The sequence below is a fragment of the Hydra vulgaris genome, chromosome 07 (genome assembly GCF_038396675.1).
Source record: "Hydra vulgaris chromosome 07, alternate assembly HydraT2T_AEP".
Taxonomy (NCBI): Eukaryota; Metazoa; Cnidaria; class Hydrozoa; order Anthoathecata; family Hydridae; genus Hydra; species Hydra vulgaris.
Genome location: NC_088926.1, coordinates 12,595,097 through 12,620,924, shown reverse-complemented (window position 1 = coordinate 12,620,924; position 25,828 = coordinate 12,595,097). Strand labels below are relative to the sequence as shown.

The following is a 25,828-nucleotide window of genomic DNA, read 5'->3' as shown; positions in this document are numbered from 1 at the left end:
CACACAAAGTCCTCTATTGACTTTCTGTTTAATATGAGTTAAAGTATATAACTTAGTTTAAATATATATTTTTTTTTGTTAAGGATTTATTTTTAAATGCTTTTTTAATTATTTTTTTTTTGTTAAAAGGTTAAGTTATAATTTTACTCAAACTGAGTTACAAAAAAATTAAGAATAAAGTTAAAAAGAGCAAAAATTCTAGGTGGAAATGGGGCTGGAAGCAAATGTCACTTTCATTCTGGAGTGGAAGTTTAATTTCATTCTAAGCTGAATTTTTCTAGCTATATATTTCACTGCTCTTAGATAAATTAAAAATGGCCAAGGTAAATAAATAGGTTAAAAAAAATCTGCACAGAGTAATTTTTTATACAAATTTGTTTTTTGAAAATTGCCAATCAAACGTTGTTAATTGGCAATTTCATTTTAATTATGTAATTAATAGTATTTTTTAAAATAGTAATCACTAGAGACATTGAATAAAAATTCAGGTTATACATATTTTATATTTTTCTATACTTTATAATATTTTAGATTGCAAATGAAGTAGAATTGCACAAAAGTTTTAATGGTCGTTTTATTGTACGCTTTTATGGTTATTTTGAAGATGATGACAATGTATATATACTTCTGGAACTTTGTAATCGTAAGGTAATTTTAAGAATATTTAGAACATTTTTTTTTAATAGCACAATGAAGTTTAAATTTCAGGATTTTGGTATAGTTTTTTTACAAAAAATTTCTCAGGGGCGCACACAGGAGTTTTTGATGTTAACTCCAAACTTAAGTATGTTCATGCCTATGCCAAATAAGGAGGCTTAGCAAAAAATTGTGATGATGGAGACCTAGGATTAAAAGTACCCCAAAATTTGGCCCCGACTCCGGCTAAAAATGAGACTTTTTGCAAACCCGGCTCTGGCAAAATTATAAGATTTAGCAGGGGTTGATAGCCAAGCTAGAAAAAGTTTTATAGTTCTTTATATATTATAGTTTTATACTTACATTTACTATTTGTTAAATACTGGCATATATTTATATATTTTTAAGCTCTAATTTACTTCCAGCAAGGTTGCAAACAACCACTATTAAGTTATGAGTTACTTTAAAATAGAGGATAGGTCAAAAAGCTAGGAAACGGTTAATGGAAGACTTAAAAAGTTGTAGGTTGTTTAAAAAAAGAAAGCATGAAGAGGGGTTAGATTTTTTTGGGTTAAGATTATAAGGTTTTTTTGATGTGCGAGAAAAAAAAACTGGATTAATAAAAAATTTTTATAGCATGAAGGAATACAGTAAAAGAATGCAACTTGTTGAATAAGAAGCCTCCTCATTTTGAGGGTTGGAAATTTTGCATGGTCATAACTTTTGTAATTCACAATCTTTTTAAATAAAATTTAAAACCTGTTGAGGGTCATTCCATGCCAAGTGGTGCAAATTTTAATGAGGTCCCTCATGGACCATCTCAGATTTTATTGAAATTTTTTGATTTTGTACATATATATGTTAAAAGCATGTTTTGAAAATTTTAGATCAATATCTAATATGGTTCTTGAGAAAACGCTATTTAAGTAGTGGGCTATTTTGCATAAAATTTCACTCTACAAGAAAAAAGAGTTTTTTCATCATTTTTAACAGCCAATAACTTTTGAACAAGTTAGTTTTATACTTCAATTATTATAAGATAGCAAGTGTGCTGTGGATACTTTGAAAAAAGAAAAAAATATTATTTCTGGCATCTTAACTTTTTCCATAATGGCGGGCTAAAGTTGATTTTTTTGTTTTAAGAATAAGTTTTTTTGTGATTTTTAAGACCTTAATCTTAAAAACTAGTTACAAAGTTAATACAAATCAAATTGCCTGCTGATCTACATGTGGTGGATAAACATTTTTAAAAAAATCAGTTGATTAAAGAGCTGCATTCAAAAGTTATAGGTCTCCAAAATGAGTCAGATCGAGATTTTCGTAAAATTGATCTGTGATGCAAAGCATCTGTTACCTAAGATGGCACTTTTTTTTTTTTATAAAATTTTTTATACGCATCAATTAAAGACTGTTAATTAATAAAAACCAAAAAAATTAATGGGCGCTTATTTATAACCCCCAAAAGGTAGTCTCTAAAAGTCAGGTAAATTTTCCATAAAATTCTGAAATTGACATAATAAATAAATGCATTGAATTATATAATGTTATTTATTATGAAATATCAATTAAAAAATATCAATGCTTAAAGCCTTTTAATCCCTTTAGATAAAGAACTTTTAAATCCCAATAGATAAAGTCCCCTCCCCTCTGTCCCCTCCCCTCTTTATAATACAATAATTTTTTTAATGAAAAACAAACAAAATGTTTTTAAGAAAATAAACAAAAATAATAAAATTTACAAAAAGTTAAATTTCTCAAATAATAAAATAATCTCATTGATTTCTTTTAAGTCAATACTATAAAATCTTCCACTGTTTGACTGGACTTTAAGAGATTGCACTTTGCATAAAATATGCATTAGAGGTACCCAACAAAGATCATCTCTGCATGGCCACGTAAACTTGTTACATAAAGACTTTTTCATGAATTTCATATTAAGATCTTGATGCTCTTCTGAAATACTAAGAATATTTCCTAAATACCATTGAGCATTGTAAACGCAGGCCACATATTCTCCTGGTGAGTAACTGGAAATTTTATTAATATAAATTCTGCAAGTAGAAAAATCCACATTAGTGCAAATAATATCAAATAAAACTCTTCTTATTTTTATTGAGGTAAGTGACATTGGGATAAAACTGTGGTGGTTTCGTGTCCCAGGTATTGTCGAACAAGAACGATATCTCTCTTCCAAATTGAAGTTTGTAGTATGTGTTTCTATTGAAACTTTGTCAACAAAAAAAAAAGATATTCCTTTGACGTGTTGAACACACCAGCTGTACATTTTGCTTGGTGTATCAATAGGATCGTTTAGTGATTGTAGACTGGCTCGTGCAACAAGACGTTTCACTGTTCCACCAACACCATCACAAGGGCTTTTACCATGCGATGTTGCAAAAAAGTGCCACTCTGCAGTCATGTCAATCTAAAGTACATTGGTAATTTGATTTTTGCCATTGATAAAAGTTAACTTCACTAATTTCTTTTTCTGTAAACAAAGTGTCAATGTAGTCTAACAAAACCTTTTTAGCAGGACATTTATCGCAGCTATGCAGCATACAATCTCTATTTTCAATGCTACAAACCATTAATTTTAATAAGATTTTGTAATCAGAAATTCCAGGAATTTTCTGTACAAGGAGCTTTACATTTTGATGGTACTGGCAAACACAAACTGCATGCAGACCAGAAGCACCACCCACAGGAATGCACCACTTGGGCCTTAGCTCACAAAATTTTGAAAATCCAACTTTAAGATAATTATATTTCTTTTTAAACTCAATATGTAGCTCTTTCATATTGACTAGTAGAAGGCGCTTTTGGATATGTTGCTTTTTACTATCTACTTTAACTGAAACAAACTCTTTTTTTCCTGGACAAACCCTTGAATATTCATCGCATTCGTAGAAATGAACAACCTCTGTAATTACATCTTCGCTTAGTTTTCTACCAGATTTTGGAGATGGTTTTGATAGTATTCCACTTTTTTTACTTAATTTTCTGGCTTGTACTACAGATCTTTTTGAAGTAAAAAAAAACTTCTGAGTTTTCTCTATTGACCAACTGTCTGGAGTGAGTGTAAGAAGTGTGATTTTTTCAGAATTTGACAATGTTTTTTCAAATTTTGACTTAATTTGAGTCATAATATTGTCTAAATCTGTGTTTGTTTTTTTCGAACATTTTTTTGAGGGTGATTCAATTCCACAAAGTGCAGCTATTTCTAAACCTAGCACATTGGCAACAGCCTTTTGTGTATGAGCTCTTACGCCATCAATTTTACGCTTTCCATATGCAACTCTATCTTTTTTTGAAACAAGTTTTAGAGGTGAGCATTCAAAACTTGCAATACTTGAATTAAGATCTTCTTTTAATGTATGGTTGTCAACATAAATTTCTTTTTCTTGGAGTTCATTTTCTTTTGTATTATGTTTGCAATTCAGAACTTTTCTGCAACTAGTGCAAATTTTTTGACCAGGTATTAAACCAAAATCTTTGGCATATGAAAGACTGATAACTCTAAGAGAATCTAAAAAATAACGGAAATAATTATTAAATATATTTTTTTTAATTTATTTAGTGTTATTAAGGTATTTTTATTAAATTAAGATATTAAATATTGAAACTTACTTTTCACATTTTTTGCGTGCTTGTTCAACGGATTACAACAATACCTGCGATGTTCATTCTCATACCTCGACAAGTAAACTTTCTCGTGATAGCTACAAATAAAATCTATGGGATTTATTTTGCTTCTCAAAGAAATAAGCTCTTGGTTTAGTTTAGACAGTTCTTGGTAGCGTTTACTTTTATTAGATAGATAGCACTGTTCATTTAATGCTTTACCAATACAGCGAGTAGAAAGCTCAGGCATATTACTTATTATTAATTAGTTCTAAAATACAACAATTTATTTGGTTTTATTAGTACTTTTTAGATTGACATACTAGTAATATAGAATTAAATGAAACAATAACTAAACTTTTAAAAAGTAATAATTTTTTATGGAAAATTTACCTGACTTTTAGAGACTACCTTTTGGGGGTTATAAATAAGCGCCCATTAATTTTTTTGGTTTTTATTAATTAACAGTCTTTAATTGATGCGTATAAAAAATTTTATAAAAAAAAAAAAGTGCCATCTTAGGTAACAGATGCTTTGCATCACAGATCAATTTTACGAAAATCTCGATCTGACTCATTTTGGAGACCTATAACTTTTGAATGCAGCTCTTTAATCAACTGATTTTTTTAAAAATGTTTATCCACCACATGTAGATCAGCAGGCAATTTGATTTGTATTAACTTTGTAACTAGTTTTTAAGATTAAGGTCTTAAAAATCACAAAAAAACTTATTCTTAAAACAAAAAAATCAACTTTAGCCCGCCATTATGGAAAAAGTTAAGATGCCAGAAATAATATTTTTTTCTTTTTTCAAAGTATCCACAGCACACTTGCTATCTTATAATAATTGAAGTATAAAACTAACTTGTTCAAAAGTTATTGGCTGTTAAAAATGATGAAAAAACTCTTTTTTCTTGTAGAGTGAAATTTTATGCAAAATAGCCCACTACTTAAATAGCGTTTTCTCAAGAACCATATTAGATATTGATCTAAAATTTTCAAAACATGCTTTTAACATATATATGTACAAAATCAAAAAATTTCAATAAAATCTGAGATGGTCCATGAGGGACCTCATTAAAATTTGCACCACTTGGCATGGAATGACCCTTGATGAATTTAAGTTTAGTATAAGATAGTAAAGTTTACTACATAACTGCCCTCATATTTGGGTAGGGGTTACAAATTTTGGGATATTTTTGTTCCTGGGTGTCTATCATCGCAATTTTTAAAAGCCTCCTCATTTGGCATAGGCAATAGCATACTTGAGTTTAGAGTTAGCAAAATATGTGAAAGTGTCATAACTGAAACATAAAAAAATCCTGTGCGTGTCCCTGCTCATTAAACATATTTTTTTTGAAAATCTAATTAATAACAATGCATTCATCATTCAAATAGTTCACACAATGTAACAGAGGTCTTGCCCACCTAGATTTTTCAATGTTTATTTATGCATTTTTTTTGGCAATGAATTCAAAAATTTTATTTGTTTTGATGTAACATCAATAGTTCTTTATTTATGCCTAATTTCATATTTTCTTGATATAAGTGCAAGTTTCTATAAGTCAGTATATTGTATTAATCTATTCTTATATTCTGAAAATAATTACTTAGCATACAACACTTTTTCAAATATTGAAAGATATTTAGGAGGTAAAACATTAGTGAAAACAAAAAGAAACATTACAATTTTTTACTATAAATATTTTTAAACTTACAATTAGATACAATTTTTTACTATTTACTCTTTCTTTTCTTATCATATATAATTAATTGTTCAAGAAGTTCTTTTGAAATTATCATTGTCTTCTTTCTTCTGTACCTAGTGTTCAAAGATGGATATCAAAGCAGTGTTGCTCCACAATGAGAATAAATTTTATTTCCATTGTTTAGCAACACTGTTTTAAGACTCTCTTTTGAGCTACCTATAAACAATAGCCATGGTGTAGGATGTTTAAATCTAAGAGAAGTCAAATCAGTCACATCTTTACAATAACTTTGATCATTATAGAAGTCATAGTAAATTTGAAATTCTTTATGTTGTTTCAAGTACACACATGTCCTGCAGTCTTCATGTGGGATAGGTGTTATAGATGGTGTTATGTCTGGATATTAAAGAGCTTGTCTCCCTTTAGCTTTTCTGTAATGCCAGTCATACAGAAGTAACAGTTGTTGTAATGGTTCTTCAGCTCTCTCCGTATTCTGGAAACAGCAAAAGGCATTGCTTTTCTTCTACCTTGTAACTTTCCTTCTAGAGTAATTTGGTTGGTTCCGCATATTTCTATATATTATTCCAAAATATTTAGCAGAATTTTCATATATTATTCCAAAATATTTTGCTTATGCTATCCACAATAAGGTACTTTTCACGTTTATGTATTATATGCTTTTTGCCAATATAATATCCACATAGGAGAGTTTTGACATTGCCTCGTAGCCATTATGAGAAGAACAGAACTTACCCAATTAGCACAAATACATTACAAACAAATACACATAAATTTGTTTTAAAAACATCCTAAAATGTTTTCAAAACAATTTTCTTTGGTCTTGAGCAAAACTTTAAATGTTTATTTATAATTTTTTTTGAAAGGAAGTAACAAAACAGAAATGGAAAGCCTTATTTAGAGTACCTAATAATATCATAATTTTTCATTTACAGTATAAATACTATTATCTGTCTTTTAACCTACTTTTTTCTTTCCTCATTCAAGCTTAGGCTGTGAGAGATGCACACTAACAACCTCCCTTGAAATGTTTTGTGAGTCACTGACAATGTATGGGCTTTTGGTTGCCGTTTGCTGCTAAAAACCTTTTAACTTAAAATTGCACAAAAAATCTTTACATTTTTAGAATTAGCAGGGAAAATTAATTAAATAAAAAAATTACATTTTGAAAAAATTTGTAACATTGTTTCATTATGGGATTTGTTAAGAAAAAAAGAGGGCAGGGATTTCTCAGCAGCTTACCCTTGATATGCTACAGACTTCATATATATAATAAGTATGTTATTATTTGATAAATAATAAGTCATGTAAGTTTTTGCACAAAAGAAATTTTAAAAGGCTTAAATTTTAAAAACTTATTTTTATTAGTAAATTCTATAAGTTTTGTATCCAGTAATCCTTCAGTTAAGCAAGGTAAAATAAAATTATTTTCTTTTTTGGGCTTGTAACAGATACATTTGCATATGGGTTGATATATCTCTAATAAATATGTCAGATGTAGTGCACTTTTTCACAGATTAAAAAAAATCATTTATTTGTGGGTCAGGCTTAGCTTTGAGGGTTAATTTTGGAAATAGAACAATCTGACCCTTACCTTGACCCTATTCAGACCATGACTCTCAATCTGACTCTAGCAATGACCCCCTCACCCTGAACCTATTGTATTGGTTCTTGATCTATCGTATTGTTTTATTGAACTTGATCTATTTTATTGTTTTAGACTTACAATGCATTTTGACAGGCATTAGAGATTTTCTTTTCACTCTGCTTAACTTATTTCTTTTTACTCTGCTTACCTTGTATCCTTTGATATCTTAAATATATCTTTAATATCTTTGATAAATTAAATAATATAGTAAAATATTTTTAGCTTAAAAGGATATTTTTATTTAAATATTATTTATATATTGTATAAATAAAAAAAGGTTTATTTAGTTCTACATTTAGTAATCTAATTAAGATATATTTTATATGGTATATTTTGTTATAATATTTTGTATTAAATTACATTTAAGATAAAATGAATTTGCATAAAGTCATTGAATTTTTTACTAATTTATAAATTTTGAAAATCTAATTATTTTTTTAATTTATTTTGTTTAGTCAATGGTTCAACTCCTTAAACAGCGACGAACTTTAACGGAACCAGAAGTTCGTTATTTTATGCATCAGGCTGTTCAAGGTGTTCAATATCTACATCAGGAAAGTGTTATACATAGAGATATAAAACTAGGAAATTTATTTATAAACAATGACATGGAAATAAGAATTGGTGACTTTGGGCTTGCAGTTCAAGCAGATAAAGATGGAAAAAAGGAAATGTAACTGTTTATTGCACTATTTATTTTGTATATTTATATTTACATTTTTGAAAAGTTATTGCTCTATCTAATGCATAGAATTTTTTTTATATAGGTCAGTATGTGGTACACCTAACTATATTGCTCCAGAAGTTTTAAGTAAAGCAGGTCATTCATTTGAAGTTGATACTTGGGCTTTAGGTTGTGTTATGTAAGTCTGTGACACAATATTTAATATGAAATTTAATATATATATATATATATATATATATATATATATATATATATATATATATATATATATATATAAACATATTTATATATATGTATATATATATATACATATGTATATATGTATATATGTATACATATATATATATATATATATATATATATATATATATATATATATATATATATATATATATATATATATATATAAATTTCTTTTCTTTTTTTTTTTAATACAAAAATCACTTTAAAAGTCTTTAAAAGTTATTTTCTTGTTATACAACAAAATAATGGGTAGAACTCCTTAAATACAGTTGCCTATAAACTTTTTTTTATACATATTTTGGTTTTGATATATAGGGTAGCACAAGGCTAATCCAAATAAAAACATTGTTTAAAGCTTTGTAATTTTTTTCTTATTAGCTTTAGCAATAACTTTGTTTTACATTTTATGTGTCAAGTAAACCAGTGTTGTCACCAGTACTTTTTTGTCAGCTTTTGATGGATCTAAAGGATATAGATCTGAGACTCTAAAACCAGAATCTATATTTTTCTTTTTATTTTCAGCCAAATTGTCTCTCCAAATTTGCTTCATTGGTTTAAATTAACCGATGTCTAAAGGTTGTAAAGCGTGACTGCTATTTGAGAGTAGGCAAATGAGTGAAATCTAAATTGCAGAAAGTATTTAATAAAATAAAAAGTAATTTAAGATAAAGCCTGTTACATTGTTGGGTTTTTTAAGATAAAGCCAACAATGTAACAGGCTTTATCTTAAAATATCTATCTACACGATTGAAAGGGTAAAATGATAAACTTAAAGGTTACGCCACATGTATTGAAGGACCCACTTGAATTTCTGATATGACGAGCACAATATCTTCTGAAATGTATGAAGCAGATGGTTTTTTCTTTTCTTATAATGATGAACCATTATGAAAACAATAAAAATTCATAAAAAAACCCATGTAAAATGCATATTTAAACACAGTTAATCACCATCAATCGCAGTATAAAAGTGATACAGTAAAAGTTAAAAAGTAAAATCAAGAAATCTTCTCAACTAAACAAATGAAGCCAAGTTATTCAAGCAGAAACCACAATCATTATGTTATAACATGAATGAGGTTTAATTAACTTAATTAAATTAATTACTTATAACTTTACTTATAGCTTATTAAATAAATGCTAAAATATAGGAATACCGACCAATTAAAACAATGTTTGGGTTAGCTCTGCAAATGTTTTTAGCCCCATTTTTTCAATATCAAAATTCCGATGGAAAAGTTTAGAATACTACAAAAAGGAATACTCCAGCAAATTCTATATTAAAAGCAATCTTTGTAAAAAAATACAAAATAAAAAAATATGTTGTTTTTTAAAAGTTGAAACGTTTAAAAAAATTCAAAATTTAGCAGTTATGAGAAAATGGAAGTATTTTGTGAAACTGTGGTGTTTTTGAAAGAACAATTATTATATATTGTGATTCTACGATTATACTTTATATAGTACAAGTTTAATCAGAATTCGATACTTAGTTTTTGATTAATACATAAAATAGGTCCCAAAAAATAAACTTTTTAGATTAGCCCCACGTTCTGATTAGTCCAATGTTACCCTATTTTTTTAATATTTTACTGATCTTCATTTTCTCGAACTTAATTATGAAAGCAAAAATTGTTTTTATAGATGAGTTATAATGTGATTATAACTTAGCTATGAAATATGATAAATTTAATGCAATAAAGTTTTTTTACACTTTACATGTAATTATGTCTTTCCATTGTCATTTTTTAAAGCAATATATTTCTCTTGCTTTTATTGTCATAGAATAATTTAACTTTTAATATCTCAAAATAAAATGTTTACATTTTCTAATTTGTTGTAAAATATTTTTGAATTATAAAATTGTTTTATCTACTTTGCTTTATTTAGTACAAGATTTATAAATACTGTTCTAGCAATATACTCTCTGTAAACTCTTTAAATTTTTATTACAAGCACATAAATACCTAATATAATCTCACCTAATATTCTCTTTTCTTTAATCTTGTTTTTCACTAACACTGGAAAAACCTTGAAGCTTCAGAGGAAATATATATCTTTTTGAGATAATAGTAAAACAGTTTCATATTTTGTTAGTAAAAATGTAATCAAAATAAGAAGCAATCAGCGAAATATGTGTTCAAATCAAAAAATGTATAATTGTATTAGCTTTAAGCAAGTAGGAACAACTGCAGAAAGGTCTCAATCTAACTTTAATGAAGAGTCACACTTGACAAGATTTTAATTATGAATAAATACATAACCTTAAATATTTGAACAACTGCAGAAAGGTCTCAATCTAACTTTAATGAAGAGTCACACTTGACAAGATTTTAATTATGAATAAATACATAACCTTAAATACTTGTAATAAAATCTTATTAGGTTAAATTAAGTATTTTGATAAATTATTGTATTTTGTTTAGTTAAAGAAATGACAAATATTTAAATGACACTTTTGAATTAACTTTTTTTAATAACTGATCCATACTGCAGTACATAAAATCTGGTTCTAAATGTTGAGTGAGTGCTAGGATGATCGATAATTATGAATTTTTCCTAACTTTATTAGGGGTTGGGAAGAACTTAACATATGCATCTAAAATAGAAAAAAAAGTATATTAAGTTGATATTTTAAACCACTTGTTAATTGCATTTTTAGATCAAAAATTAATTTGAAAAATATAAATAAGGCTCTTGATTTTTTGTTTGATGTTAGTGGTGAAGAAAGTGATATTGATTTTAGTGACTATAACTCTAAAAGTATATTGGAATATATAGGTTAATAATTGCTATATATTTCAAAATACTTTGGAAATATATAGCAATTATTGCATTATTGCTCCTAAAACTCAAAGTTTGATCATTGATAATTCTGCATCTGAAGAGCAAGCAGATAATGCCCTGAGTATTGAATCTAAGACTGACAAGGAAATTTATGAGTACACATCAAGAGACATGAATACGAAATGTTATAGTAAAAACATTATGAAATTTATCAGTTACCGATATTTTACAGCCACAAAAACATACGAAAACCAAACGTAATGAGAATGAAGAGGTTTATACTTTTAAGTTTTTTCACTAAAGGTTTAAATGTTAGATTGGGAGAAGACACTACTCTTAACAATTTAGAAGCTTACTTAACTAATGATATTTTAGAACTTGTTTTAGTTGAAGGTGATCAATTCTGCAACAAATTTATGAGCAGTCACCTAAAAAAGCCAATAATTCCTATGTGAATTATTAAAATGTTTAACAGTAGTTAATCAATTGCATATTGGGCACCAATCTTTTCAAAAAACATTAAGTTCAAGGTTATTTCCAAGTTTCTATATTTTAACAAAAATAATAATTCTGCTTGTAATCTTGATGAACCTAATGAAGATTGCAATGGGGTTAGCAATTACTCAAAATGATCAGTGTTGACATTTGCAAATATCTTTCAATCAAAAGTGGGTTGCATTTTTTCAAAATGTAAAACCTAAAAAAGCATGATTTAGAATATAGTTGTACGAGAATATAGTTAATGATATTACACTTGATTTCCTAATGTACTGTCAGAATAGCATGTATAATGATGACAGAAGTCCTGTAATACCTTTGAACCAGTGCATACCTACAGAACTGATATTTTTCTAGCTTAAGAGCATATATTGTTCACTAGGTGTTACTATACAAGCTCTTTTGTTAGCCATCTTTTGTCCAAGAAGACTTATATCTGTAGAACAATATGCATGAATCAAAAGTTCAAAGCAAGAAGATATTGAACAAGCAATATGGAAAAGCACTGCTGAATTCTACCAAACTTGCATTGAAACAATAAAATGTTAGCCTGCAAATATTGTGAAACCAAAAAAATCAGGCAACAAGCAGAAAGTTGTTTAGATGTTGTCAATATACCACAATCCAGTGACATTAGAAACAGAAAAACCTAATAAAGATGGTAGCATGTTTAGACTATCACAGATTAAGTTAAACAATATACACATGAGTATTACTTTTGTTTGAAGATTATCTAGTAAAACTTGATTAATAACACTAGAGAAAAAAGAAAGACTAATAGGTTATACCTTTTCTTAGTTTTCTTATCCTTAACCTTTTGAAAAGTCTTTTTTATTAATCCTTAAAAAGTTTTAAAATTCCTAGTAATTAATTTGTCTTTATTTAAAAATCTTTAACATCTTCACTTCCAACAAGGCTGCAAGCAGCCACTATTAGAGTTGGAAGTTAGTGGAAGAGAAGAGATGAAGTTTATAGAGGAAGATAACGATTAACAGGCGACTTAAAAGATTGCAAATTGTATGAATCATTAAAACAAGTTGAAGGAAGCAAATTCCAAAGAACTGATGTTTAAGGAAAAAAGCTAGACAAATTAGAGTTTTTGGAGCACTTAGAAAAAGTCACAGAAAAAGAATGAGACTAAATTGAATGACGAGTAACACGAGAATAAATTTTAGTTGATAGCACAAGAGGCACAAGGTCTTTAGAGCAGTGCCCATTATAATATTTATAGAAAATTGAAAGAGAAGATTACAGCAAAATAATAATGGTTGTAGGTTAGTTGCAAGAGCAGGTCCAACTATATTTACAATGCCTTTTTGCACCTTGTCTAAAAGAGAAAGGACATCATTGGAAGATCCGCCCTAGATATGGCAATAGTGTTCTATGCAAGGATGGGTTTGAGATTTATAGAGATAAAGAATAGAATCCTGAGTAAAAAAGTGGCAAGCAGGATAAAGAGATTCAACCTTAGCAGATGCTAATTTTGCAATCGATTTGATATATGGTTTCCAATAAAGATCGGAAGTAAAAGTTAATCCTAGGAAACGAAGGATAGATGACTCATCAAGTACATTATTGTTCATAAATATAGGAAGATCTAGACTATTGCAAAAAAGATTGGCTGAAGAAACTGACTTTTTTTAGCCACTGAGAGCCCCATGCTGTAGCAGAAGTGAGATCCTTTTCAAGCTCAAATGCCCTGCAAATCAATCAAAGAGTGTTGGCTTCTTATCAAGACTAGAATAATTGGTAGTATCATCAGCAAACAATGGCACCTTAAATGTGAGAATTTATTGGAGGTCGTTAATTTAAGTTAAAAAGAGTTTAGGGCCAAGGATAGAACCTTGAGAAATTCTGAAGTTACTGAGTATGAATTATAGGATTCAATTGTCTTAAAGATGTTGCCTGATACACCGTAAGAAGAGAGTTTATGGAGAAGACCAGCATGCTAAACTTTATCAAAGTTTTTAGAAATGTGGAGAGCAATAACCTTAACCTCTCTGCATCTATCTAATGCACAATAAAACCTATCAATTATTATTGTTAACTAATCAGTAGTAGAACAAGAAGAATGAAATCCATATTGATGATTAGAAAGCAAGTTGTTAGATTCAAGATGAGAGATTAAGTGTTTATTATTTAAAGGCTCAAAAACCTTGCTTATGATAGGAAGAAGACTAATGGGGCAGTATTTAGAGGAGTCAGATTGCTCTCCAGAATTTACGAAAACAGGGATAACAGATGCTGTTTTCCAGCAGGTTGGAAAACAAGACTCTGACAAGCACTTGTTAAATAGTTTTGACAGCTCCGGAGAATGCTTTTGCAAGACTATAACAGTTATAATGTCTAGACTACAAGCTGTAGAAGAGTCTAAACAGGAAATCACTTTAGATACAGAAGCTTGAGTGATATGAGCCTCAAACAATGGATCAACCTGTTTTTTGGCTATATCAGGTAGAATGCGACTAGTGAAATCAAGAGATGATATTTATGAGAAGTTCTTAGCAAACAATTCAGCTTTGTCTATAGATGAGGTGAAAAAATCTGAACCATACAAGAGAGGTGAATTAACAGATTTGCCTTTATTATAAATGCTGTTAAAGATTCTCCAGAAATCACAAGAGTCTAATTTTTGAGAAAAAATACAAGATTTTGTGACCTGGGAATAGCGGGCTTAGGGGTTAAACAAAACCTTTTTACAATGGTTTCTAGCAATATTAAACAGACCTCTGTTTTCTGGATAATTGTTTTGCTGATAGATATGAAAGTAATGGCTAATAATGGAAATTGCAGCAACACAATGAGAGGAAAACCATGGAGAAAAGTGAGTCTTTATCCTCATTAGGAAATCATAGAATGAGTTGCCTAGTCATAAAAACAATGACACAAGCAAAACCCATGCATTGAGTCAAGAAGTTCCAGCATTTAACATCCTAAACTGGAAACAATTTATTATAAATACATCTAATCCAATAAAACACTAGAATCTGTTTACCCCTTAAGTCTTTGCCTAGGGGCCTTTTTGCAAGACAGTAGCCGGATGCATTTAACATCTGCCCAAGATGAGTATTTTTATTGAGACATTCTAGCCTTTACTCAACCACGAGCCCCAAGGCAAGGGGTGTTTTATATATATATATGTATATATATATATATATATATATATATATATATATATATATATATATATATATATATATATATATATATATATATATATATATATATATATATATATATATATATATATAAATATATATATATATATATATATATACATATATATATATATAAATATATACATATATATATATATATACATATACATACATACATGTTATAAATATATATATATATATATATATAAATATATATATATATAAATATATATATATATATATATATAAATATATATATATATATATAAATATATATATATAAATATATATAAATATAAATATATATATATATATATATAAATATATATATATATATATATATATATATATAAATATATATATATATATATATATATATATATATATATATATATATATAAATATATATATATATATGTATTAAGTTTTTTATTTATAAAGACTTTATATTGATTATGCCAAATGGTATCTTACCCTTATTTCAAATAACCTATTTTTTTTCGTCTAATACAGACAAAAATAAGTTTTTTAAATTTGTAATTGTTTGTATTGGGTGATTTTATAAGCTTTATCTAAACCATAAATTCCAAGTAGAGTAGCACAAGAATGATAGTCACACTTGATTTATGGGATGACCATAATATGGGCCTTGTGTGGCTATGGTAATTATACCACATAGGTGGTAGCCAAGTACGGTGCACATGTGGCTATAATACTTATACCACTTAAGTATTAAAAATACCTTAACCATATATGGCCCACATATATGTCATCCCATAAATTGAGTGGCCTTCCCATGTGGTGCCAAATATATTTTCTTGTCTGGTTTTTTCAAAGTTTAATCAAGTCAATTCATTATTTTTGCTTTCTTTCAAAATTAACTTTCAAAATGTGTTTAAAGTTTTTGTCACACTTGTTTTATAGAAAACTTTCTTTAATAAATTATAGAAGTATAATATAAAAAATTTATAACATTTTTTTATTTTTATTTTGTTTTAAACATTGTTCACTTAATTTTTACTAAAGTTAATTATAAACCAACATTGTTGCTTTTAAGTTAATAATATAGTGTTGTATAAAAGCTCAACAAACTTATAATTTTGCTGTTTGCAATTTTATTATATCTGGTTTCTTACTGATATTCTCATGATTATAATAGAAATCTGTTAAATAATTTTATTTGAATCCATTAAAAAATACAATGCAGTTTGCTTTTGACTCAATGTAGATTTTAACTGAATTTACTGAATGTATTTGACAATGACAATGTCTGTTTTAGTATTCTTAGCAGGTATTTTCATGTCTTTTTACATGTGTACGTCCTGAATGTTGTTTTTGTTATTTCCACCATCATAAGGTATGTAAATGTTTTGTTTGTTTATTTTGTATTATGCGTTAGTGGTGTAATGATAAAATGTTTTTTTTTTTTTTTTTGCATAAAAAAATGTGAACTTAAAAGCAAAAGTTAATGTTATTTTGAAAAATTGTTGTGAGTTATGTTATTTTGTGCATTTTTGTGAACCTTTTTTATAATATGGATGGCTTGTATGGATAAAATTTAGTGTGATTTGTTGAAGAAGTACTTACAGTGACTGACACTAAACCTCACCAAATGACAGATGTTTTTCCAGGTTTTAAAAAATAATGTGCAACTTTCTGGTTTGTAGATATTTATTTCATTTGAATTTGTTGGCTCTTTTTATATAATAAATTATTTTGACTTGAATAAGTTTTAAGAATTATTTTAAATTTTTGTTTATTAACTATTTGATTTTATTATTTTGTACCATTATGCTACTTCAGGTACACGCTTCTTGTTGGTCGTCCACCATTTGAAACGAGTTGTTTAAAAGATACATATATGCGGATCAGAAATAATGAATATGCAATTCCATCAAGAGTTACACGTCCAGCAGCAAAACTGATACAAAAACTTTTAAGTGAAAGGCCTGAAGATAGGCCAAGTTTAGAACGTGTGTTAAATGATGAATTTTTTACGAGGGGTTTTTTCCCAAAATCATTACCATCTATATGCTGTGTTGCACCTCCTAAATTTACATCAATAAAAAATCGTAATAAGAAATGTGATTATGTGAACCATAATATTTATAAATCCAATAAAAATGAGGACAATGTTAGTTCTGTAAAAGATGCGCTTTCAAAAATTAATATTCATGAACGGCCTGATGAGGAGCAGCATGAAAGTGGAATTGATAGTCAAGATTCAAATGGTAATGAAGAAGAAGGTATCTTTCGAGTTGGTAGGAGTATTTTTCATTCTAATTTAATTATGTTTGAAAATGATTTTGATAAAAAATTATTTTATATACCACTCTAATTTTTTTATAGATGCTAATGATATCACCTATAGTTACAATAATCCTCAAAGTATGTGTGATCGACTAAGTAAATGCTTGAATACTGTGCCTGACTGCCACACAACTGCTTGTTCAGATCCAATTTCTACTGGTACCTCTGATTCTGAAGAGGATAGCATAAGTGAAGGAGTTGTAGAAAATAATCGCTTGTGGATTACTAAATGGGTAGATTATAGTAATAAATATGGATTCGGGGCTCAACTCTCTAATGGATGTATTGTAATTCGATATAATGATGGAACAACACTAGCAGTTGATGCCCATAAAAGGTATGTGTTTCATGTAAATCTTTAGATATTTCACTTTACTTTTGAGCTTAACGTTTATGGGATGTTTTACAGGCGTTTACAGTACTTTGATGAAGAGAAGAACATATTCCGCTTCAGTGTAAACAATATTCCAGAAGATCTAAGTCGAAAAGTCACTTTATTAAACTACTTTGCAAACTATATGGATAAACATTTGCTAAAAGTAAGTGGCAATTTATCCATTTGTAAATTATCATTCGATCATAAACCTAAATAAATGTTTTAAGTTATGTTACAAACTTATAAATAGTACAATTTAGTTTTGGTGTCTACAAATTTAATAAATTGTTGTCCAAAAATTGTTGTTCACCCAATATTTTACCATTTTTGATTCCCTACCCCCTCGTCACAACATAACTCTTTTGAAACACATCCTGTACAAGTCGTCACAAAACCACTTACCATTCCCATTTATCATTCATTTAATTTATGGATGACCCCTTTCATGGTTTTGTTATCTTATGTTTACCGGATTTGTACTTTCACTACAATTATTCCATGAAGCAAGGCTTCAATTAAGTGATCAAAATTGCAATATCTGGAAATGCTTATGGTCTTAAAATTTTTAGTTTTTTAAAAACCGTGAACTCTGTTTTTATGACTAAACTCAGTAGTTGCTATTCAACAAAAAATATTTATATTGATCTTGAAATTATGATATAAAATCTTATTATGAAACCATATTATTACTATTTTTATTACTATTATTATTATTATTTTTATTATTAATAATTATGATTTAAACTTTAATATTTTGATTCATTTGATAAATCATCAGCAGAAACTAGAAAAATAAAGTATACAGCACAATGTAATATTAAAAAACAACCACAAATCGCAATAATCTAAAAAATTTAGCAGTGATCAAATATATTAAATAAAAGAAATTCTGAAATAAGATATAAAATACTTTTATACTATATTTAAATTTTACTTGATATTTTCTTATAAATCAAATATAACCGATCAATGATATGTATACAAAAATAATTAGGAGTTTTAAAACATATATATATTATATATTTATTATATATATATATCAGATATATTGTATATATATATCAGATATATTATATATATATCAGATATATTATATATATATATATATATATATATATATATATATATATATATATATATATATATATATATATATATATATATATATATAAAATTATCATTGTGCATTTTCACACTTTTTAAGAGCTTTTATATTCAATAACACAAACATATAAAAAGTATAAATTTTAGACTTAAAATGGTTAAAGCACAATTATATAAAGCAAGATCTTTATTATGATAAAAAGAAAGGAAATCTCATAAAACCACTGTCTTTTTTCACAAATGCTTTTTTTTATATATCTGTATATTACCTTTTTTTTTCATGCAATTCTGCGTATAAGGAACCATGACATACTATTAAATATGCACGCACACAAAATTATTGGAACTGCGAAGAGGTCTATTCCTTTAAAATTCCCTTAGAACAAAAATTTATTTTAATGTTTAATACAATGCGCAAATAGCTTCAGCATAGTTTTATATTGGTTAATTTTTAATTTCAGCGCAAATTTTTCGGACCTTAAGTAATTTTAATTTTTTTCCTAAAATCTTTTATTTATTATGCTTAAATTATCTGGTTTAAACAAACAATACTTTATATAATTTTAATATAACTTTTATATATAATATAAATATATAATTTTTATATAATATAATTATACTAATAATATGTAAGTTTTGACTGTTATTATTTTTACAGTAGTAAATTTATAGTTTTTATTTTTCATTAATTTTTGCAATACGATAAATTGGCCGTTTCATTAAAACAGTGTTCACTGTTTTTAATAAACTGAGAATTTGATGACCAGAAATATTTCTAGATATCACAATTCACAATCACTTAATTCGAGGCTTGTGGAGGTATAAATAAGATAAAAAACTTCAAACATTAAAATGATTTTCTAAACAGAAACTTTAAATAATCCTAACCCTAAAAGAGCATTGGCAGAGGAACCTGAAAATACATTGATTAGACCCTGACCTTAATCCTTAAGAGACAAGTTTTAACTTAAAGTATTAATAAAAACACTATTTATTCACTTAAAATTTTGTTATGATCTAAAGTATCTTCATCAAGTATAATGCAGAATACAGACAAAAAAGTTGCAATACAGTAACCAATCCTCTTAAAGAAAATAATCTTACAATATAGAACAAATCTTTTTAGTTGAATTGTTCCATTTTGATTATATTGATATTAATTATTATAAAATTTTTGAATTTTTAATCAAATTTACTAGAAATAATTTTTATGTAGTGTTTATACATGCTATAAAATAAAATATATGCTATAAAATAAAATTCTAAGTTCTTGGAAACAAGAACTGTAAACAAGTTGAGCAGTCATGTGAGCAATGTATTTGCAAATGATATGGTTGTTTAATTAAAAACTTATGTCAGATTTGATCCTATTAATAAAGGACATAATGTCAGATTTGATCCTATTAATGAAGGACAATACTGAGCAACATATTCACCTCCGATCCGAAAATCTGTTACTCTGAATCTTGCAAGTTTATGGATAAAATGTTACACCTTAAATTTTTTTTAAATTTTGCATATTGTAGTGACGGTTTTAACTGTTGCAAATTTTGTGCTTATTTCATTAGGATTTATTTTATTAGTGTTTAAAACTTCACAGTTTTTTGTAATATTTTCTAATAATTTCACATAACTATTTTTTGGTTTGTATCTTGTTCACCAAGTTTCATAAAATAGAAAAAGCAAGTAATGTATTACAACATTGCGGTCATTTTAAATTTCTGTCAAAAACATATATGCTTACCTATAAAAATTAAAAAAATACTAATAAAGTATAAACTTTACAATCTTATGGACTAAGTTAAGTTATTTTAAGAGAAGTTATTTTTGAATTTTTAACATAAAATTGTTTCATTTTTTACGAGTATACATAAATACATAATAGTAAAATTACAATAAACAAAAGTATACATCAATACTAAGGATGAATAAATACATAAAGTTGTTACATTTTTTACCAAAAAAGTGTAGCAATTTTAAAAAAAGTATCAAAAAATAACTACGTGAAAAATTTTTATCCTTATTTTTATGACAGGGCGGCGATTTAGACGATCCTTCAAAAACGCATGATGTGTTTTCAGAAATGTCAGTTATAGATATTTGGTTTCGAACAGATAAAGCAATGGTTATGTATTTAAGTGATGGCACACTTCAAGTATGTTAAAATTTAATTTTTTATTTCATAGGTAATAAATTAAATTGAAAGACATTCAATACTCTTACTCTTTTTGTGATAGCACATTTACAAAACTCTTTTAGGTAAACTTTCTAGCGGATCATACTAAAATTATTTTAAACCCTGAACTTAACAATGACATTGTAACATATATTAATCAAAGCCGTGAAAGCTACGTGACTACGTTAAACAATGTTTCAAAAAGAGGTTGTAGTGAAGAAATTAACGAACGTCTCCAATACTGTTTAATGGTATTGCATAAGTTAGGTGAAATGTATATAGATGATGCTATCAATTAATAATTGAAAACTTTTAATGAAGTTCAAGTGAGCGGCACAAATTGAATACATCCTGTGACGATAAAGCTAAATCTAGTATCAAAATCTTCATAAAATTTATATCTTTTTTTACCGCATTTTTATTACAAGCTTCTTTCCCAAAGATATTCAGTAAAAATTCGTTTTATATATGTAACAGAAATTTGGGAAATCTTTCTACATAAACATCAAATACTCATATTTATATACAAATATTTATTTTGAATCTTTTAGTTTTTTCTATTTGTAAATAGAATATATAGAATGTACAAATAAATTATTTATATCTAGAATTAATAAATTTACTAGCGTTTTTATAATACGTTGTTGTTTTCTCTTCCTTTTTTTTTTTTTTTTTGGGCGACAAATAAAATGGAGTTAAAAATAAACAAATAGTCGAAGTTCAAAATCATCTGAGAAAGAAAGCTGTTGTCAATTTTTTTTTACGAAAAATCATTATTTCTTAACTTGCTTATTGTTTTATCAGTCGATTTTTTATTTTGCTTTACCTTTATTGGTAAATTCTTTATTTTTTTTTTACATTTCTTATTTCGTTTCTTTGTTTATTCTATGCATATTAGATAAATTAGTTGGAAATTCATTATGCATCTAGCTAAAATATTCTGCTTAAGGTGGTACGCCAAAATTAAAGTCAATTTTGAAAAAAAAATTTGTTAAATTTAGTTCATTCTTTTGTTTTCAGGTTAAAAAAAGCTTTCAATTTAACATTTTAACATCAAGTATTACACAGGTCTACAAAAAATTTATTGCATTAAATTTGACACTTGTTCTTACATAATTTTGCAACAAATGTTTTTTTTTATTTTAAAACATTAAATAGTTCTAAAATACAGGTTTGAAACTCATTCGGAATGCTAGGATATATTTTTTACAATAAAAGTTGTTTACAAAACTAAAACAAAAGCAGAAAACAGATGAAAATAAAATAGAAACTGTTTAAAATGAACATTTTATAAATATCCAAGTCATAGCAAAGTTATCAACTTTTTATTGACTAGTAACAAAATCATGTTTTACTTTAGTTTTAAAAAAGATAGCAGATTACATGTTTAATTACAACTGTTTAATCAGGAAGAAACATTTGCTTGTTGCTCTTTCGTTTATAAACATTTCCTGAGTTTTCTCGCTTGATGCTCCAACAGTAGTCTGCCATCATGTGCATGTCCCAAAGTCCTTGGTAACAATCTTCGATTTTCTTAAGATCTTGATGGAATCGCTTTCTTTGCTCTTCACTCACATCTCCAAGATTTGGAAACTGGTCAAGATAACTATTTATATAATGAAGTTTAATACTCATTTCGCATCCAAGATCACAAAAGCTTTCAACATTTTATCAACTAAATATGAATATTTTTTTGCTTTTTTATTTCCGAGAAAGTTTTTTTACAACAACCACAAATGACAATCAAGCCGTTTTCTCTTTGATATTCATTGTTTTAATGAATTCTGTATCTTTTATAAGATAGCAAGTTTGTGGCCCATTAAAAACTCCTGTCTTTTTTTATTTTATTGACAAACCTGGTAATGATGAAACTATATACCGAAAACAATCACTATCAGTTTTCAGTGCTTTAACAAATTGTTTTATGAATCCAAGTTTAAGATGGAGTGGTGGAAAAACTATTTTATTTCGACAATAATGTGTTCAATCACAATATTGTGCATGTCCGCTGTGAGAGTCGTGCGAATGGGCCATTCTTTTTGTATCAAGTGTTGATTTCTTTCTTGACTGTCCCACATAAAGATGATAACATGTAATTTGTAAAACTACTGACCAAGTAGAAAGTTAACCATTTTTAGATCTACACAACTAATACAGTCATTTTCATGATACCTAATCAACTTAAACACTATTTTAATGTCATCGTAAGTTTCTTTTAAATAAACGTAATGACCGATTGGTACAGAACCAAAAATATTTTCATTGTGGAATATGACGCATTTGAGACTTCGCTTTGAGTTATCGATAATTAGTCTTCATTCTGTTGGGATTATATACAGAAATACTCAACTGTAATAGGAGACCTGAACTATCATGGCAGTAAACAAATAAATTGACTTCTGAAAAAAATTTAATAAAGGTTTCATCTCTAGTTCTAAATTAAGAAACTTTTGCAAAGCTATCGAGTAGGCTTTTTTTCCTTTAAACGTCACGTAATTATTTCTGCTGTTTGCTTAGAAAGTCCTAAATCACAAACTAAGTTATTCAGTTCTATCTGACTAAAACACTGAGGCAAATTGAACTGTTTAGATTGATTGTCTTCCAAATCTGGTAATTATTCTTTTGTTTCTGAAGCAGACATGATTTGTTCATCTTCTGACAAAAATAAACCTTTAAAAATTGGAAAAGGATTTCGTTAGAATGTTGAATTGGTCTAATAGCAGAGGGAATGTTGGGATAAGCTATTTTTTGCCTCTTTATTTTGACGATACCAGTAATATCAATAAGACAAAAATAGCAGTCGCCAATGTGATTTGGTGTTTCTCTTCAAACCATGGGGACTCCAAAAGGTAAATTTTTTCTTTTTCCTTTTGTCCAACCTTGAAGACTTTCTTCACAAATATGGCACAAAGTATGTGAAGCCCACTTTTTGTCTTGGTCGCTAAGTTTAATACCAAAATACGATTTATATGCTAGTTTTACAAAATTAGTCATGTTTTATCTTTGTCGAACAAGAGTATAGCAGCAACAGATATAACAGAATGAGTTAGGATTATACTTACGCCTATGTCGATTTGAAGAAGCCATCACACTATATATTTGATCTAATAAAAACAATGGCATGGTTACCTTTTTTTTATAACTATTGAATAAAAATACCTATAAAAACCATAACTTTTAAAAAATTGATAAATTGGTTATTGCAAAAAAACTAGAGCTTGCAAACAAAAACAGACCTTATGTATGGATTTAGCGTTTAAAAATACGTATTTTTCCGTAACAACGCCATAGCAACCGATATATAAAATAACATTTGTAAAACTTGTTTATGAAACGATTTGTAAAATTTGTTTATGAAACGATTACTTTTAAAAAAATTATGCAAAAGAGCTGAAATTTTGAAGTTTTGTTTTTCCTATTAACAAAATTTATTTGAGAAAAGGTTTTTTTTTCAACTCATCTTGAAGTTTTATTATTTTGTTTGGTTCACCTAATTTTTTAGTTTGTTTTTTATGCACCATTTTTATAATATTCTTTTAATCTCATTTATTTTCTCTCAAATGAATTTAATTACTTTGTTTAAAATATTTTCCAAATTTTGTGTTAAAATGACGGTATATTTTGAGTAATTATTTCACAAAAATTTGGTTATTTTCACTTTTTATCGAGACAAAGATTTTACGTTTTAAAAATAAAACTTTAATATAGTTGCAATAAAATTTTTTTATATTGCTTTTATCCTTTAAAAAATTCTTACTTAAAGCTATATATATGATTTCGGCATCTAGTAGGCTGACGCATATATAAAGCTTTCTTATTTTGCTATCTGTCTAGAAAATGAATGCTGGATTTTCTTCACACCACTTAATGGTAGAGTTTTTGCTTGTGCTTCTTTAGTAGTGGGTACGCAACTGTTTCTGTTTTCTCCTATTAAGGGTACAGCTCTAAACCTCAAATGAATGGTTTTGCGGGCGACTGGTACTAAGGTTTCCCGACTTTTTATTGTAGTAGCTCTTAAAAAGACTGAACCCATCTTCAGCTCTAAAATATCAGATTATTACCAGTGTTGAGCATGTATAGAATCCCTGTCAGTGCTTTTGACGTTAATCTCTGTCCTCTCTCTGTCCTCTCAACATTTTCAAAAATACTAGAACGTATTATGTAAAATAGATTATACAATTATCTTCATTCTAATAATTTTTTATACAACTATCAAACTTTAAATATAATAATTCCACAGAACATGCAGTTATCCAATTTGTACGTCTAAATATACAATAGGTGTTTTTATCGACCTTAATATTTGTACTCTATCGACCAAAATATCTATACTCTTTGAAATTTTTCAGGATAAGTTAACAATGTGGTTTTTTCATGTTTTTTGTTGATAAATAATCATGCCACTAAAACTCATTTAAAAACGTATTATCATTGATAAAATTAGAAAATTACTTGGTAGTAGATCGTTTTTTACCATAAGAATGAAAAAGGAATCCATTTAGTTTTACCAATGTTTAATGATAATCTATTTAATATAAACCAATCAGAAATTTATATTAGTTCACGTTGTTAAATAATATCACAATGCTATAATGAAAATTAAATAAGTCAGAACCATCAACAAACATAAATGTTGTTAGCTGTCAATATTTTAATTGACCATCAATATAAATTTAAAAAAGGAGAAGTCCTAATATGGATCATTAAGGAACTCCACATGTAATATTCAAAAAATCAGATGATATGCTTCCGAAACAAATTGCGTTCGATTATTTAGGAATTTTATGATAAAATTACTATACCACTCTAATTTTTAAAAGGATCTTTGTGATCTATAGTCCAGAAAGCTTTCATTAGATCAC

The 25,828-nt window shown here is 27.3% G+C and overlaps 2 protein-coding genes across 5 annotated transcripts in view; one reads left to right on the top strand and one right to left on the bottom strand.

The window, feature by feature from the left end:
* LOC100199862 (serine/threonine-protein kinase PLK1) overlaps positions 1–21,603 on the top strand; it is a 49,144-nt gene extending 27,541 nt beyond the window's left edge. For all 4 annotated transcript variants that reach the window (XM_065801081.1, XM_065801084.1, XM_065801082.1 and 1 more), the window contains exons 4-11: positions 532–648; positions 8,088–8,305; positions 8,400–8,495; positions 16,804–17,261; positions 17,350–17,647; positions 17,720–17,849; positions 20,826–20,945; positions 21,050–21,603. In XM_065801081.1, coding sequence (XP_065657153.1) covers positions 532–648; positions 8,088–8,305; positions 8,400–8,495; positions 16,804–17,261; positions 17,350–17,647; positions 17,720–17,849; positions 20,826–20,945; positions 21,050–21,265 — 1,653 coding nt within the window. In that variant the 3' untranslated portion in view covers positions 21,266–21,603. The remainder of the gene's footprint in view (positions 1–531; positions 649–8,087; positions 8,306–8,399; positions 8,496–16,803; positions 17,262–17,349; positions 17,648–17,719; positions 17,850–20,825; positions 20,946–21,049) is intronic.
* On the bottom strand, positions 3,057–4,507 carry LOC136082190 (uncharacterized). Its single transcript, XM_065800706.1, has 2 exons — positions 4,264–4,507; positions 3,057–4,162 (listed from the first exon to the last, which is right to left on the bottom strand). The coding sequence occupies exons 1-2, from the start codon at positions 4,505–4,507 to the stop codon at positions 3,057–3,059; spliced, it is 1,350 nt and encodes a 449-aa protein (XP_065656778.1).
* Positions 21,604–25,828: the final 4,225 nt, after the last annotated feature.